The sequence below is a fragment of the Choloepus didactylus genome, chromosome 18 (genome assembly GCF_015220235.1).
Source record: "Choloepus didactylus isolate mChoDid1 chromosome 18, mChoDid1.pri, whole genome shotgun sequence".
NCBI lineage: Eukaryota > Metazoa > Chordata > Mammalia > Pilosa > Megalonychidae > Choloepus > Choloepus didactylus.
This window is the reverse complement of record NC_051324.1, coordinates 19962229-19978669: the sequence shown is the minus strand read 5'-3', so window position 1 is coordinate 19978669 and position 16441 is coordinate 19962229. Positions and strand designations below refer to the sequence as shown.

Genomic DNA, 16441 nt, shown 5'->3' with positions numbered 1-16441 from the left:
GGAGTTATGCACGGGTGGCTGTGCTGGCAGCCCGAGGACTCCATGCTCTTCAGATGTTTCCCAGCTCTGGGGTAGGCTGTGTGGACAACACTCCATTCTCTCTGTGGCTTTCTCTTGACTGACAGCTCTGCCAAGGGGATGGCCAGCTTGGGTGGGTGGGTAGGGGTGGACTTGGGTTAGGAAATATCCATCCAGGACCCTGCTTTTGGGGTCTCGACTCTGACCCAGGAGCCTGGAGTAGCTCCTGATGGCACAGAAAGGCCTGTTGTCCCCAGCAGTCTCCAAGGGGTGCTGAGTGGGAAAGGGGGCCCTGGCAGCTATGCTTTGGCACCGGGGATACTCCTAGCCACAGGCCCTCGAGGTGCTGAGATTGGCCAGCTCTGCCCTGGGCATGGGGTGGGTGGGCTTTGGGGGCTGGCTCCATGGCCTCACCTCACCCCTTTCATTCCCATTCTCTCAGTGACAGTGCACCCAGCACCCCCAAGACCCCGGATGGTGGACACTCTTCACAGGAAATGAAGTCTGAGACCTCATCCAATCCCAGCTCTCCTGAGATCTGCCCCAACAAAGAGAAGTAAGGGAGCGAGGGCGAGGCAAAGGCCGGCTTCAGCCTTTTGGAGCTCTGGGATGTGTTCTCTGCCTCCAGACAGGCTGAGCATGAGGTTCTCTTGTCTCATGAACTCCCTGGAACACAGAAGCTGACAGGCAGGGGCGGGGGGAGCTGCTGGAGGCCAGCCTGGCTCTCTGCTGGGCCTGCCTGCTCTTGGAGCCCAGGAGGGCCCAGGGGCTCACCGGCGTGTGACCAGAGCTCGCCTTGTATCCGCCTCCGCAGGCCCTTCATGAAGTTGAAGGAGAACGGCCGAGCCAACATCTCTCGTTCTTCCTCCAGCACCAGCAGCGTCAGCAGCACCGCAGGGGAGGGCGAGGCCATGGAGGAGTGTGACGGTGGGGTAGGTGGCCCCGTCCAGTCCTGAGGAGCGGGGAGGGGCTCTTTGTGGATAACGGGGAATACGGAAATGAGGGGTGACCCAGTCTGCCATCTCTGCCCTGTTGGAGCAGAGTTGAAGGGGGGCTCTCCCTCTAATGTTGCAGCAGCTTCAGGAGGCCAGAGGCCAGATCCAGTGGTGTCCATGCTATGGGGCTTATTCCCATTTGCTAATGCTGCCATTTTGCAAAACACCAGAAATGGATTGTCTTTTATAAAGGGGGTTTATTTGGTTACAAAGTTGCAGTCTTAAGGTCATAAAGTGTCCAAGGCATCAACAATCGGGTACCTTCACTGAAGGATGGCCATTGGCGTATGGAAAAACTCTGTTAGCTGGGAAGGCACGTAGCTGGTGTCCGCTTGCTCCCAGGTTGTGTTTCAAAATGGTGTTCTCCAAAATGTTGCTCTTGGGGCATTTTGTCCTCCCTTAGATGCAGTTCCTCTCCAAAATGTCACTCTCAGTTGCTCTGAGGTCCTTCTGTCTGTGAACTCCTTATATGGCTTCAGTGATTTAATTCAGACCCACCCTGAATGGGTGGGGTAACACCTCCATGGAAATTATCTAATCAAAGGTCTTACCAATGGTTGATTGAGTCACATCTCCATGGAAACACTCAATCAATAGGTTCCAACCTAATCAACACTAATATGTCTGCCCCAACAAGATTGCATTAAAGAATATGGCTTTTTTTTCTGGGGGACATAATATTTACAAACTGGCACAGGGCTCCATGGAGTTGGTTGGGGGCACTTCATGGAGGGGGTGAGTTTGGAGCCAGAGTTGAGAGCAGTGGGAAGGAAAGAGCAGGTCCAGATGGGGAGTGGGTGGCAGTGGCTGCCCTGGGTGGGGTGGGGTGGGGCTGGGGGACTGTCGCAGGCCTGCCTGGGTTAGGGCCACCCCATGGGGCTGTGGAGGAGCTGTGGGGAGGCTGTGAGGCTGGGGGTGGCCATGTTCACCCGGCCTCTCTCCCCAGAGCAGCCAGCCGCCCACAACCTCACCCTTCAAGCAGGAGGTGTTTGTCTACAGCCCGTCCCCAAGCAGCGAGAGCCCTGGCCTGGGAGCAGCTGCCACCCCTATCATCATGAGCCGGAGTCCCACAGGTCAGTGGCGTCTGGTGGTGTGGCTGGGTGGGTGGGGGCTGTGCCTCAACCACTGTTCCTGGGGGGACGTGCCCCCCAGCACCCCGAAGTGGTCACCGTGCATGGTGTTAGGCCCTTCAGCTCTGCCAGCTCACTCCATCTGTTCATCAAGCATAACAGGCCTGTGTTCTTATCCTTTGCTTGCATAAAGGGAAACTGAGGCTCAGAGAGGTCAATGATTTGCCTGAGACCCCATAGTGGAGGAGCCAGGACTGTGAGATGCAAAAGCCAAGGCTCTTTCCCCTGACCTTGCCCCCTTTCCTGCCCTCGCTGTTGGTCCCGGCACTTTTGTCATAGCCGTTGTCCTGACACTCTAAGGCGAAGAGGTGGGAAGAGTGTGGCAAGCAGAGGGAACAGCATATATGAAGGCCTGGAGGAAATAGAGGCTGTGTGTTCTGGGAACTGGGAGTGGCTGGAGTTCCCGAGGGGAGGGGTGGGAGAGGAGAGAGACAGGTTAGAGGGACAGGCAGGGGCCGGTGAGGAGGATGCTGGCATTATCCTGCCCACAGTGGGGGCCATTGGAGGACCCTGCCTTTGAAGGTTCTTAAGTAGGGGAGTGCCTTCTGGAGTTGGGAAGGACCGTTTGGGAGGCTGGGCTGCTGGTAGAAAGGATTGTTGGGGGGCAAGAGGAGGGAAAGCGAGCAGGAGAGCAGGGGCGGGGAGATCAGTGAGAGGTTTTCTGTGGGGCTGTGAGGGGATGGGCCCTGGATTCGAGTGGTGGCTGGGGCAGCGAGGGCAGGGAGTGGATTCCAGAGATGCCAAGGAGGTAAAATCTGCTGGGCTCAGTAGAGGGGGTGGAGGGAAAGCCAGGGGTCCAGGACCTGTGGGCAGAGGCGGAGGAGCGGGCTGGGGAGGGGGTGAAGAGTTGGTGCCGGCGGTGCCTGGGGTGCCCAGGAGGACTTGTGCGATGGGTGCTGTGGAGTGCTGCGGGTGCCCAGAAATAGAAGCCTTGCTCTGTGCCCCTGAGGAGGGCAGCATGGTGTGGGAGCCAGACTGCCTGCATCCAAATTCTGGCTCTACCACTTACTAACGATAGCAAGTTCCTTAGCTTTTCTATGCTTTGGTTTCCCCAGGTAAAGAATGGGAGGGGCTGGGAAATAGTTTCTAATTCATATGGCTGGTTGTTCCTGGCTTAACTGAGCCATCATTGTAAGAGACTTGAAACTGTGCATACATGTTTGCTAAGTAACGGATGAAATAGTAATCTATGTCAGTGGTTCTCAACCAGGGCCGATTTTGCTCTCCTGGGGACATTTGGCAATGCCTAGAGATGGTTTTGATTGTTGTGATTGTGTGTGTGTGTGTGTGTATGTGTGTGTGTGTGTAGGTGCTACTGGCATCTGGTGTGTGGAGGCCAGAGATGCTGCTAAATATCTTACAATTAGCAGGACAGTCCCCTCACAGCAAAGCATCATCCAGCCCCAAAATGTGATAGGCTGTGGTTGAGAAACCCTGTGTCTAAATGAGAAAAACACAGAGAGGACCGGTGGGCCCAACAGTGTGGTTAAACCAAAATGCTTCTGGGCTTCTCACAGGGTGGGGATGTCGGCAAAAGGGGACATGCAGTGTCAGGGGATAAAAGGCAGATCATGATCCAGAAGCGAAGTGATCCTTTGTGTTTTTGCTGCAGTGTGTCCCAGTTAACAGAGCTGTTCTTGTGCTTCTTGTTTGGGCTGCTGTAGAGCTGGGTTCTAATCCCGGCTGTGGCATTGACTAAACACACTTCCCCGAGCCTCAGTTTCCCTCATTTGTAAAATGGGGAGTAATACAAATTCCCTGATTTTTTTATATGAGGCTTATGTAAGTATTAAATGAATGAATGAAAGAAGCTCTTAGTTGATGTTAAATAAATATCAAAAGAAGTAAGCAGGGTAGTGCAGGTTTTGAGTATGTATAACTTGTTCGGGGTCACATGGGGCAGGATTGGACCTGGAATGGGTCTGGTACCCTCTGCCCAGAGCTTATTGCACCACATGGTGCTGCCCCTCCCTTAGCTACCCCGCCCTTCCCCCAGCCATGTGGTGTTTAACCCTGAGGGTCTGCCTTCTACCCTCCTGGAGGCTGTGTTGGGAACCCCAGGACCGGGGCAGGCATGAGGAGATCTGGAAACATGCTTTAGGCTTTTCAGCTGAGTCTGGGGACAGACAGGTTGGAGGGGAGGGATGTGGCCTGGGGGTGTCTGACACTGCGGCCTTCCATAATCTCAGATGCTCCTGCCATTCCTCAGTTCTCCCCTGGACTCCCTGGGGTCCAGAGAAGGGATTAGTGGGCTTTTGCAGAGAGCCACTCACAGCACAGGGTGGAACCCCTTGATTTGAAACACCAGGAACAGGACAGTGGTCTCCAGCTGGACTGGATTGAGCTGTAGCTTCCTTCGGCCAGAGGAAAATCCAGAAAGCCAGGTGATCCCTGCCAGTGGTGTGCTGACGAATGTTTAACTGGCTCTCCCCCTACACACACACACACACACACACACACACACACACACACATGCATATGCACACATGCACAGATGCAGGCTCATGCACACACATGCACAAGGCACTCCCATGTGTGCACAGACACAGATAACCGATGTTTATCATACATTTTACTGTATAAAGGCTCCAAAGTACACAATTGACAAATAATGATAAAATATACAATATTCTTTACTGTAAATCCATATGGCAAGTGATTATCACAAAATGCTTTTATTGATTAATGCTTGACCTTTGTATCCATGGCCAACATAAGATCGCAAATGATGAGCAAGTGTAGTTCTGACATGAACATCGATTGATAGCTTTGTTTATGTTAAGGAATAAGGCAAAAGTGAAACCAAGTGCAGCTTCTAAGAGAACTTCGTTTGTTCATTGGTGATGTGGAACGACTTCTTGGCTGAACTGGATAATACGTTTCAAATTCTAGGAGAATATTTACTCACAAAGTAATGTCTTCAGACACAATACATTTTAAAGTTTAATTATTGATCATTTCTCCATCACTTTCTTAAGTCTAGACGATCAGCACAATAAAAAGAAGCCCTGATTTGTAGAGTTTGCCGATTCCCATGGTGTAAATGCTCCCACCTCAGGCTCCGCTTGTGCTGTCACTGCTTGCAGAGCTGGGGAGAAGCGCCCAGCCACCCACCCTTAGGTCGCTTTTCCGACATTCAGATCCCATCATGTGAACAACCTGGAGAACATAGATAGTAGTAAAACATAGTGAAACAGTAGGAAGTGCTGAATTTTCAGTATTTATTTCCTTTGTTTTAATATAATTTATTTAATTGTAAGCTTGCATAATTAAAATTTTTCTGGATGGCTATGTTTAAGAACCAGCTGGCAACATTTCTGAAATTTCGACAATCACTCCGAGTCAGCTCAGGACACGGACCCTCTCTTTCTCGGCAGCTGAGAGGCCACCTGGCTTCTCCCTCCAGCGAGTCCAGTGGAGAGGCCCCTTCTCTCCCCACCTTTTCATGGCCATTCTCCTTTCTCCTAGATACTAAAAGCAGAAACTCTCCGAGGTCAAACCTGAAATTCCGCTTTGATAAGCTCAGCCATGCCAGCTCCAGTGCGGTAAGGATGAGGGTTGGGACGTCAGCCTCCCAGACCACCGTTCCAACCTCCTGGGGGCTGGAGGGAAAAGGGGCCTCTCACGTCCCATGGGGTCCCCATGAAGGAGGCGGGGGGAGGAGAGCCCTGGTCAGAGCTGGGTCTGTTCCCACATGGTGCAGGCCTCAGCCTGGGGGTCGCCTTATGACACAGCCTTGCTCTGATGTGTCCTCTGTGCCACCACTGCGGCCTCCTCTCCCTTCCTTAGCTCGCCAGAGTTGAGAGCAGAGAGCTCTGATGTTCCAGTTTGTGGGGATTATGTGGCCTGGCTACTTAACACTCCTGTATGGATTTTTCTTGAAACAGGGTCACTAATGTGAAAGAAGAGTCTTTCGTCTGTCAGAGGTGAGTCAAGGGGTGTCCTGCTGTGGCCGTGATGGGGAGGTGTGTACCCTTAAATTCAGATACCAGTGGCCTTACACCCTTGCGAATGGCCAGGGAGATCCCACCAGCTGAGTGGTGATGGGACCTGGGCAGGATGGCCTTGGGTGTAGATGGGACAGGTGGCCTAACGGGCTTGGACCAGACCCGCTGGCTCAGGCTGTGTCCTGCTGCAAGGAGCCAGGTTCCAGCTGGCAGGAGGGGTGCAGCCCAGAGCCCTGCTCCCTCCCCCGGCCCCCCTTCCTCCCAGCCAGGCTGCCTTTGAGTCCTTGGCTGGGGCTCTGGCTGGCAGGTGTCCTCCCCATGTGCCGGGCGATGCCCCTGGCCCCCTGAAACATGTGAGGGACATGGCTTTCAGCCAAGAGGGCCATCGGCCCCGACTCTCCACCCCCGTGGCCTGAACACTTGCTGGTGATGTTGTCTGAGACACATCTTGACCCCCCCACCCCTCTCCCTGCCATGGACTCACAGGGGTATGAGTCATAGTTGGAAGCAAGGGCACAGCTGAGCCCATCTATGTAAACGGGATCTAGGAAAACGAAGAGAAAATGGGAATGTTGGCATTCACATCAAACGCCCCTCAACACACTTCAGGTGCCTCGATTTACCAAATTAGTGTTTATGACCAGCTCCTCAGGGCTGACAAAGAATACCCCTGTTGTGTGCAGTCTGGCCCCTTATGCTTGGCTCTCTCCTCATCTTCACTGCATTCAGTGGTTGTAGCAATGGACCGTCTGTTCCCTGCCCCTGCCCCTGGGGTCCACACCATCGGGGTTTGCTTCCCTCTTTCCTTCCTTTGCCTAATGCCTGGTCATCATCTCCCTCCTCGTTGCCTCCAGGGAAGCCCAGATTCTGTTCCGGAGAAGGCTCCTATTCCACCCGTTTGGGGGTGCCGTCCACTCCTCTGACCGCCACAGGCCGGCTGCCCACCTGGCCCCACCTGCCCAGCAGGCCAGCTGCCTGGTCCGGAGCCCCGGCCCAGCCACAGCCCTGCCGGCCCTTCTCCAAGACGCCCTGCAAGCACCTCCCCACCCTGGACAAGGCTGCCCTTCCTCGCGGGCTTCCCCATCCTGACCTCCTCCTGGTGTGATGTCTTTCTGGGTCATCTGTCATCTCGTTTTGTTTGCAGAGGAAAAGGGAGTTGGGCAAGGGCAGGGATGGGGGGCATCAGAGCCTGGGAGTGGGTTCAGTCTGCCTCAGGGGCAGAGAGAGGGGTGAGGCGGGGAGCAGGGGGCCAGCAGCAGGACACTGCAACCCCATCGAGGCAAAGGCTGGCCCTGTCTGTCCTCAGCACAGTGCCATCGCCTTCTTGGACATGGCAGGCAGGAGCCTATAACCACAGCAAGGGCGTGTGTAGTGGTGGTAGCGGGACTGCTTTTCTAGGAGCCAAGATTTGTAGGAAGGAAATCCTCAAAGTTGTCCCAGTAAAATGGGCTCTATTGCTCGCCACATCAGTGGGGGCTCTGGAACATCTATTTGCTTCTGTGCTCAGAGCTTCTTACCCATCTGCCAACACAGGCCTGGTGCTGCCTCTGGTTCCTGCTGCCGGTGCATCCCGAGAGGGGCATGGGTTTATTTGCAGGCTTAGAAGCAGTGCTGGGCAATGCGTGTGAGGGCCACTGCCACACTCCCTTCCCTGTGGTGGAAATGTTTTGTCCTACCTAATTCCATGCAGGCTTCTCATTGTCATTGCTCTGGGGAAAGCCCATGTCAGTGGACACTTTTCCGTGAGGGGAGGTGGGCAGCCAGGAGTGAGAAGACATCCAGTGCTTGGGTTTCGTGGGCTTTGGTTGATGAAAAGCCCAGGCCTGGAGGCCGGGCAGGGTCCTCTGGTTGTGGAGGCTCATGGGGGCACAAATACTCACATCGCCTGCTTTGCAGGCTGAGCCAGAGCAGCAGGGTGGGGGCTGACATGTTAGGATCTGGTCAGGCCAATGAGTGGGGAGTAGAACTTGGGGAGGTGGGGAGGGGGGAAGCCCAACATCCTTCAGCAGCTGATGTCCCAGCATCAGAAGGGGGCCACGCGCTGCCTTGGGGGCTGTTTCCGGGGATCGTGTCCTGCCGCCTAGCCAGGTCTCGCTCCCCTAATCCTCCCCTCACTGCTGGTCGGTGAGCAGTCAGCGCTTCTGCAGGAATCTTGCAGCCCAAGCTCCAGTTGGAGCCACCTTGGCTGGGGTGAGCCAGCTTGCTCTGGCTTCTGGTCCACGTGATTCTGGAGTGTGACAGGTTGTTTTCGTGACTGGCCTTGTTGGGGTTTAGGGTGGAGTGTCCTCCAAGTGAAATATAAAGTTCAAGGGCAGATCCTTGGACGTGGTGCAGCTTCAAGGGCACCTTGCATGTCTGTGGTGCAGACCTGCCAGGTAAGGCTGGCTGGGCCTATCTGCTTTGCTGAGCAGATGCCAGAGGGATTTCCAGCCAGATGCTTTATTTGCACTGGGAGCTGGGCCTGTTCCCAACGCCAGACACATCCATGTTACACTTTTGGAGACTGATGTGACAATTTCCCCGTTGCTTTTGCCATTAGAGAAAAATCTTGGTCCTTTGGACCCACTCACGTGGAAATTGTGGGGTCCCCTTTGCAAGCTGGGTTGACCACTCCCATTTCATTTTTTTGGGAAATGTGTTTATGTAAAGTACTAGTCCAGTGAAATTTATTTGAGCCAGAAGGTCAACAGAGTATATGTTTAGCTTTATTGGGTCCTATTAAACATCATTTTAGCAGTGGCCACTGCTGGAATGAGGCCTGTGGATCTGGCAGTTGTTCTTTGGCTAGGTTTCTGAAGGAATTTGAAAGGTCTAACTGCATTTCTTTTAAAAATACCCCAGCATTGTGGCTGAGTCTCTCTGGGTAGTTAGTATCTGTAGCTGCTTGGTGACCATGCTGTGCCGTATCATGGTCTGGAGGCTTTCTGAGGTTTCTAGGTTGTCCCCAGTCTGTCCCATTTGGGAACCTCATACCCACTCCTCCCTCTGCTGCTCTGTCTTCTCCCCCCATCCCTCCCAGCTCCTGGGAAGGCTTTGCCTCTGCCCCCTGATGGCTGGGTGTGTCTGAAGCAACTGGGAGGCACAGGTATGATCCCTGAGAAGCAAAGACCTGAAAAGTCTCCACCCTCTGTTTGCTTTTGGGGTGCTCTGGGCAGGATCTGGGTCTTGCCTCTCCATCTCTAGAAAGTCCATCCCGTGGCTTCTGAAGTGCACCCTGCCCGCCTACCCGAGTCCCAGTGCTGAGATGGGTGGTGGGGGGACAGGGATGGGCTCGGTGTCCCCTCCCTCCTCTGGACCGTGGGACAGGCAGCACAGGCTCCCAGGAGCTGTTTCCCCCCACACTCTGCCTACCTCTGCTCCGATCCATTGTGTTTTTTCTCTTATTTCTGCTCTTGGTCTGGGTGCTCAACGATTTGCTCAAGTCTCACTGGTCCTGTGACTAGACTCATTTAGATGGTGCTCTCGCTGGCATGTGAGGCGGCTCCACTCGTCATCTCCAAAAGGAAGGGTGTTTCCTGGTCGTGTCTCTGGCTCTGGTGACTGCCTGAAAAAAGAAAAACAAACCAAAAAAGCCCCCAAACTTTCAGGCACCCATATGCCTCCAGCTAACTTGATGCTTTAAAAACAGATGCAGAAGGAGCTCTAGATAGAAGGTCTTAGCCAGAGTTTCTGTCTATGCTAATGAATGCAAATGGTGTTTCTTAAAAAATATTCTGTGGTTCAGCCTTGTTAGCATCATCTGGAGGCTCAAGCCTCCTGGGACATTGTACATCTTCTAGTCCAACCAAGGCATCATACACATGGGAAAAGTCAGCCCCCAGGAGGGGAAGTAACTCCCTAGGGGTCACACAGCCAGCGGGTGGCAAAGTGGGGCCTCGAACCCACCCCCCAGCCTTCTGTCCTGTGCACCGCCTACGGGGGTGGTTGAATAAGTGGCTGTACTTCCCGGGGGCCTGGGTTGGAAGGAGCCAGTGAGCTGGTGCTCGGGACTGGCCATGAGGCATCAGCTGTCAAGGCTGCTGGTGGGGCCTCAGTCTCTGTTCTTTACCTCAGGAAGGAGATTCTCTTGCGTTTTTCAGGGAAGGCCTTGGGGTTTTGGATGCAGCTTGAGTAAAGAAAATGCGAAGGGAGTGTGATTGCTGTGAACAGGGCCTCTCTGGCTCAGGCAATTAAGAGGTAACATTGGATCCCCAACCCTGGTGTGAGTGGGGATGGAGGCCAGGGCAAAGGGGCAGCTTACCAACCCTCAGCTTTCCCTTTTTAGATTAAGAAGGAAAGTAGTAACAAAACAAAACACAAAAAAACCCTCCAGTTTTCCCTCATTCTTAGACAAAGGTGGTTCATAAAAATTGAGGCTCAAGTGACAAGGCAGGAGAAGAGCCCGTTTCACATTCTTAGCTTGATCCTTTAAGGTGCCAAGTCAAACACTACCTTTCCCTTTCATTTCTAAGTCAATAGAGACGGGTCTGTTGTGGGGGAATGGTTGGGGTCTCAGGAAGATCCTGCTACTGTGGTGGGACCACAGCCAGGTAGCCATGCTCAGGACCCCCCGGCTTCTCCCCCATGCTCAGGCCCCCCCTGATTCTCCCCCACAGCCACCCCTTTCTCAAAGATGAGGGCGGGTCTGTAGGCATTAGCCAAGGCTGTCCCCACAGCCTGCTGGGGGCTGGCGGGGGCATACTTCTGCCAAGCTCTGCCTTCTGTTTTACCACCAGCCTCTTGCCCACCCCAACCCTACATCACCCCGCTTTCAGCTGGGCTCGGTCCTCAGGGAGGGCACCCCTATGGACCCCTGTGGGAGGAAGAAGACAACCCCTCCAGGGCCAAGGGCAGCAGATCCCTGCCTTGCGAGTGGCTGTGGGGCCAGTGGCTCTGCCCTGTGCCTTACTAGCCCCGGGGAGAGGGTTTTTGGCGGTAACACTGGAATTGAATTGCCATCGTCTTTGATTTTGTGATGTTTCTGCTTGGAAGGGCTAACTTCCCCTGCCCGCTCCTTAGCATGTGTGCTGATTCTCTTGTCCTGGATGTTACCCTTGGCGCTCCAGCCTGAGGAGTGCTGACGTTTAAGTGTGACGCGATTCCTGTGTGTGATACAACCTAAGAACTGTAACTCTGAAATGATGATGCATATGATGGTGATTTTTCTTTCTTTCCTCTTCGCGAGGAGGTGATTCGTAGACCCTGATTGCCTATGTAATGTAAATAGTGTACATTTAATTTATTGCTATGGTAGCATATTGTATTTGTTAATGTATAAAACAAATTCTAAAAGGTTGACAAATGTATATTTTGTTGCTTAAATGTGTCTTTGCAGAAATTGACAATAAATAACATATTTTGTGTCCATTTGTGTTCAGACTTCTTTGGGTGGGGCCATAAGCTGGGCATTACCTTTTGGTTGGCCAGAGATTGCATAGTGGCAGCCCACAGGCATACTGTATGTTATTTTGGCCTAAAAAGTGATTTAAAATTTTTGCATTAGGTGTCAATGTTTAAAAACATGGAAATTTAACATAAAATCTGAATTTTCTTCTGCTCTTAAAAATTAGATGCTGGATCCACTCCTTTGTTAGTAATGGGCCTGAGCTCAGTAGAGGCTGCCCCTTTACATGGGACCTCAGTGCACCACAATCTCTACCATGCCTTGTTGTTCATTCATTCCTGTTATTTGCTTGGCTCCTGTAGATATTGGAATTTGAGACCCTTGTTATTTACTGAATTGTCTTCATCCAGCAAGTTTCTTCCTCCTGCCCACTTTCTTTCCCAAATTTCCAATTCAGATCTTCAAGGATTTTTTCGTGATTAAATGCCCCCCTCTTCTTATTCCCTTTTAATTCCCGAATGTCCATACTTTTATGTACACTTTGCCTTACAACTTTTGGATGTGGGTTTAGACGTAATATCTGGGTATTTTTTTTTCTAAAGACTTTTGAAGGTGAGGACCAGCCCTTAAGTGTCTGCCAGGAGTTGGTTGTATGATCTTGGGCAACTTACTTAACTTCCCTTGATTTGCATTTTCTTTTAGGTGTAATCAGAAAAATAATCCATATGCAAAGCATGAAGATACAAATGAACTCATTATTGGGAAAAACCTTTGGAAAAAACTGTGTTTTTCAAGCACCAGAGGTTTAATAATGATAATAATAATAATAGCTGACATTTATCGAATGTTTGCCGTGTGCCAAGTGTTTTACATATAGTCAGTTCTGCTGTAACAACATAAGAATTTTAAATGTCTCATGCTCGGCAAAATTGTGCATCCACAGGGCTCATGGGAAAATTGGGGTCAGGAGCATAACACTCAAAGACTTTGCCAGTGACATATTAAAAAAAAGAGATAAAAACTTAATAAAAATGGTAGCACAGTTTTACACATACTAAATGATTAAGAAATACATAAATACTACAGCAAACATGGCATTTCTTTTGAAGTTTGCTTATGGAAATGGGTGTCGGAAGAATTGCAGCTTGTGAGTTGTGAAGAAGTGGAACTCAGAAATGAGTGAGTTTGGCTCATGACATGATGAACTGGGGTAGCTCGTGGATGTTTTAAGGTATGTGCCTGTGTGTTTTTTTGTGCATTCCCATGCATCTCAGTCCAGCTGGGTGAAGTCTTCTGCGCTCATCTAGTATTTCTCACAGATGAAGATGCATAAGCAAATGTGTAATTCACGTTATATTCAACATTTTCCCTAATAGATCAATATTGGATCAAATTTGCATTTTCAATACAAACATTAGAGTAGAAGTTACTGTATTATCTGATTTAGTGATTAAAACGACACAGTAAGACATATGTTGTTATCCCCATTTCACTTAAGAGATCAGTCACATTTCAGATTGAGATCCAAATCCGATATGCTGATCTCAATATGAAGCTCCCTTACCCCATCACACCAGTGGGTGGGGTGTCTGCTGCTCCCCGCCTCATCTTAGCACTCCTCTTAGCTCTGCAACTCTCTCTGCTTTTGTCCCGATGCTAGCTGACAGTGACAGGTGATCTTGGAAATGTGAAGGCCACAGATAACCACCATTCCCTGACTCATTGGCGGGTGTTGTTGGGGCACCCCCACAATCTTGTAGGAACAGTGAAGGACAAGTCAAATGCTCTTCCCCCTTCACTGAACCCAAAGCTACCCTCTCCCTCCCTGTTGTCCGTGGATATTGCCTGGGGAGTGATGTGGGGAGTCGGTTGGCTGCTGGTTCTGATGACATGCTGCCTCTGCAGCTCGATGGGTATGAGGCTGGCTCCAGTGACTCCAACTTTTCTCTGAATTTGGAATGTGAATTTAGTGCCTTGTGTTCTCAACTTGGGCCTCTGTTAACAGATTCATTCCCACTTGGGTCCTAACACTTTGCTTTGGATCTTTTCTCACCATCCTGATCATTCTCCTCTGAACACATTTTAATTTGTCTTTTCCCTTCTAAAAATATGATCCCTGAAATGATATGCAGAGCAAGACAGTCACTTCCTTTATCCCAAGAGACTGTTTCTATTGATGAAATCTAAAGCCACAACACAATTTGGCTTTTATTGAACTTACTGTTGGCTAACACTTTTACTTATTTGTTTATTGACCTCGTGTTGCTGCTAAACTGCATTTCCTTCACCCAGTGAACCTGGGTCTGGAGATAGAAGGAAGGGAAGTAAACATGTTTTTCTCCCTGGGAGATTCACCTTTAGCCTTTGACCCGGGGTGATTATACTTCTAATAAATATGTTATGGTAATAAAAAATGTGCATGATAATGTTTAGCTTGGCATTTATAATTGTGGGGAAACTGAAAGAAACATCCCTAGTTATCCAAGAGATTAACTTTAAAATTATGGTACATCTATTTGAGAGAATATTAGGCAAGCTATTAAAGAAACATATTTTACAGACTAATAATTTGGGAAATTGTTTACAATATGTTACGTTAAAGAAAAAAAAAAAGGTAGAAAACTGTGCCTACTTTTTGATTCTATTACAGACCCACACCTAAAACAAAAGTGTCAAAAACCCAATTCCAAATAGGCTGAAGGAAGAAGATAATTTATTGGCTCTGGAACCTGGGACAGACACAGGGCTGCCCGCTGGGGAGTAGGTAGTCAGTCTCTCTCTCTCTCCCCCTGTCTGTCCCTGCCTCTCTCTCTGTTGGCTTTTCCCACAGCAGAGAAGTTGCCTCCAACAGCCCAGGCTTACATGCTTACACTCTATAATACAAGAAGAGAGAGCTACCTGCCCATCTCCAGTTTGACAAATTCCAGGAAAGAATGCAGATGCCCAGGCTTCCATCACATGCTCACCCCTTGTGCCAGTCTTGGGATGCAGCATAGTGATTGGTCCAGTCAAAGTCACAGGCCTCCCCATGACCTTGGAGGCGGGTCTTTATGATTGATAGCCTCAAAGGATCATAGATCTGGGGAGGGAGTGTCTAAAGAAAGGGGGATACTGTTATCTGAAGAAGCTTGGGGGATGGACAAAAGCATAGTTACTGCAATCCCGTCTCATCCTTATTCTGCCATCTTCTGTTCTACATTTGCTATTTTACTCAGCTTCCTGCATCTGCAGACCTGATGATGGAAAAAAACCCCACAAAAACCCAAAATCTTGGAAATAGAACTAAATAGCCGTGCCAGTTTGAATGTATTATGTCCCCCAGAAAAAGCCATATTCTTTGATACAATCTTGTGGGGCAGACATATTAGTGGGGATTAAGTTGGAATGTTTGGATTAGGTTGTTTGCATGGAACTGTGCCCCACCCAACTGTGGGTGATGACTCTAATTGGATAATTTCCATGGAGGTGTTACCCCACCCATTCAGGGTGGGTCTAAATTAAATCACTGGAGCCATATAAATGAGCTGACAAACAGAAAGAATTCAGTGCAGCTGTGAGTGACATTTTGAAGTGCAGCTGAGAGTGACATTTTGAAGAGCAGCTACAGCCAAGAGGGACACTTTGAAGAATGCACAGAAGCTGAGAGAGTAGCTGCAGATGAGAGACAGTTTGAAGACAGCTGTTGAAAGCAGATGCTTGCTCCAGAGAAGCTAAGAGAGGACAAACACTCCAAGAGCAACCAAGAGTGACATTTTTGAGGAACTGCCACCTAGAGAGGAACATCCTGGGAGAAAACTATTTTGAAACCAGAACTCTGGAGCAGATGCCAGCCATGTGCCTTCCCAGCTAACAGAGGTTTTCCAGACACCATTGGCCATCCTCCGGTGAAGGTACCCGGTTGTTGATAACTTATCTTGAACACTTTATGGCCTTAGGCTGTAACTTGTACCAAATAAACCCCCTTTATAAAAGCCAATCCATTTCTGGTGTTTTGCATCCCGGCAGCATTAGCAAACTAGAACAATAGCTTATGTGGCAAATGCTTTAAAGAGATAAGTCTTCTTGAGGCGGGGCTCCCAGGAAAGTAAAAAAGGTCATTAGGAGCAGTCGTATCTTCTCCCCATTTACAGCCTCTGTATTTTGTTGTGTGAGGATGTGATGCTTGGAGTAGCTGCAGCTATTTTGTGCCCATAAGGGTCAGACCCAAGGAGCAAAGCCGACAAGCTGAGAATAGCAGAGTAAAAAGACAGAAAGAACTGTGTGTGTGTGTTTTAAAATTGCTGTTGTTTTGTTATAAATGCCATTGTTGAACCTCCAAATTAACCATCCTTGAAACTGCCATAGTTCCAGACTTACTGAAATAAAAAAAGACTTACTGCTTTTCTTACATTTTATTTTTTCTTCTTCTTTTACTTCTAAGTTGTATCCCTCTTCTGGCTCCAGCTAAACTTTAATGGTAGACAAGGGCTGACTTCTTTACACCTCATGAGGATTCGGTGAGCTGGGCTGCTCGTATGCTGATAAAGGAGGAGATAAAGGCACTGGGAAAATCCCCTGTCAACAATTTGCTTGTTTTAAGGACAGAAGTCAAATATTACTAAATTCTTTCTCTTGGCATTCCTTTTGTAACACATTCTGTTTTCCCTTCAGGCTAATGCATGCCTGGGGCAGAGTAGATCAAAACATTGGGTATCCAGGCAGGCAAATTAGAAAAGTACTTATGTTTTTAATAAACATTTCTACTGTTACACAGTGACATGGAAAATGGCTTGTTAAACATTCTATTTCCTTTGTTTCCTTTCCTCTCTCTTCCTTGGATCACTGGCTACCGGTAGAGGTAGGGTGCTGACCTCACAGTGGTGTAAGACCATCACAGACAATGTCCCCTGGCCCTTCTCTCTCCTGGGCAGTCTGGATAACCTCAGGCTACTCGCAGGCTGCTGTGGCCATTCACATATCTGCCTTCTCAACATTTAATGGTGGGCACTAGTAATGGGAACTGGTGGACGCCGGTCACGGGAAGCAGAG

General features: G+C 49.9%; 1 protein-coding gene across 6 annotated transcripts in view; it reads left to right on the top strand.

Annotated features, from left to right (window-relative positions):
* RAP1GAP2 (RAP1 GTPase activating protein 2) overlaps positions 1-11434 on the top strand; it is a 220810-nt gene extending 209376 nt beyond the window's left edge. For 5 of the 6 annotated variants that reach the window (XM_037810055.1, XM_037810053.1, XM_037810054.1 and 2 more), the window contains 6 exons: positions 461-574; positions 833-950; positions 1960-2086; positions 5612-5688; positions 6031-6069; positions 6945-11434. In XM_037810055.1, coding sequence (XP_037665983.1) covers positions 461-574; positions 833-950; positions 1960-2086; positions 5612-5688; positions 6031-6039 — 445 coding nt within the window. In that variant the 3' untranslated portion in view covers positions 6040-6069; positions 6945-11434. The remainder of the gene's footprint in view (positions 1-460; positions 575-832; positions 951-1959; positions 2087-5611; positions 5689-6030; positions 6070-6944) is intronic. The other variant, XR_005212799.1, reaches the window with a different exon arrangement.
* The last annotated feature ends 5007 nt before the right edge of the window (positions 11435-16441 follow it).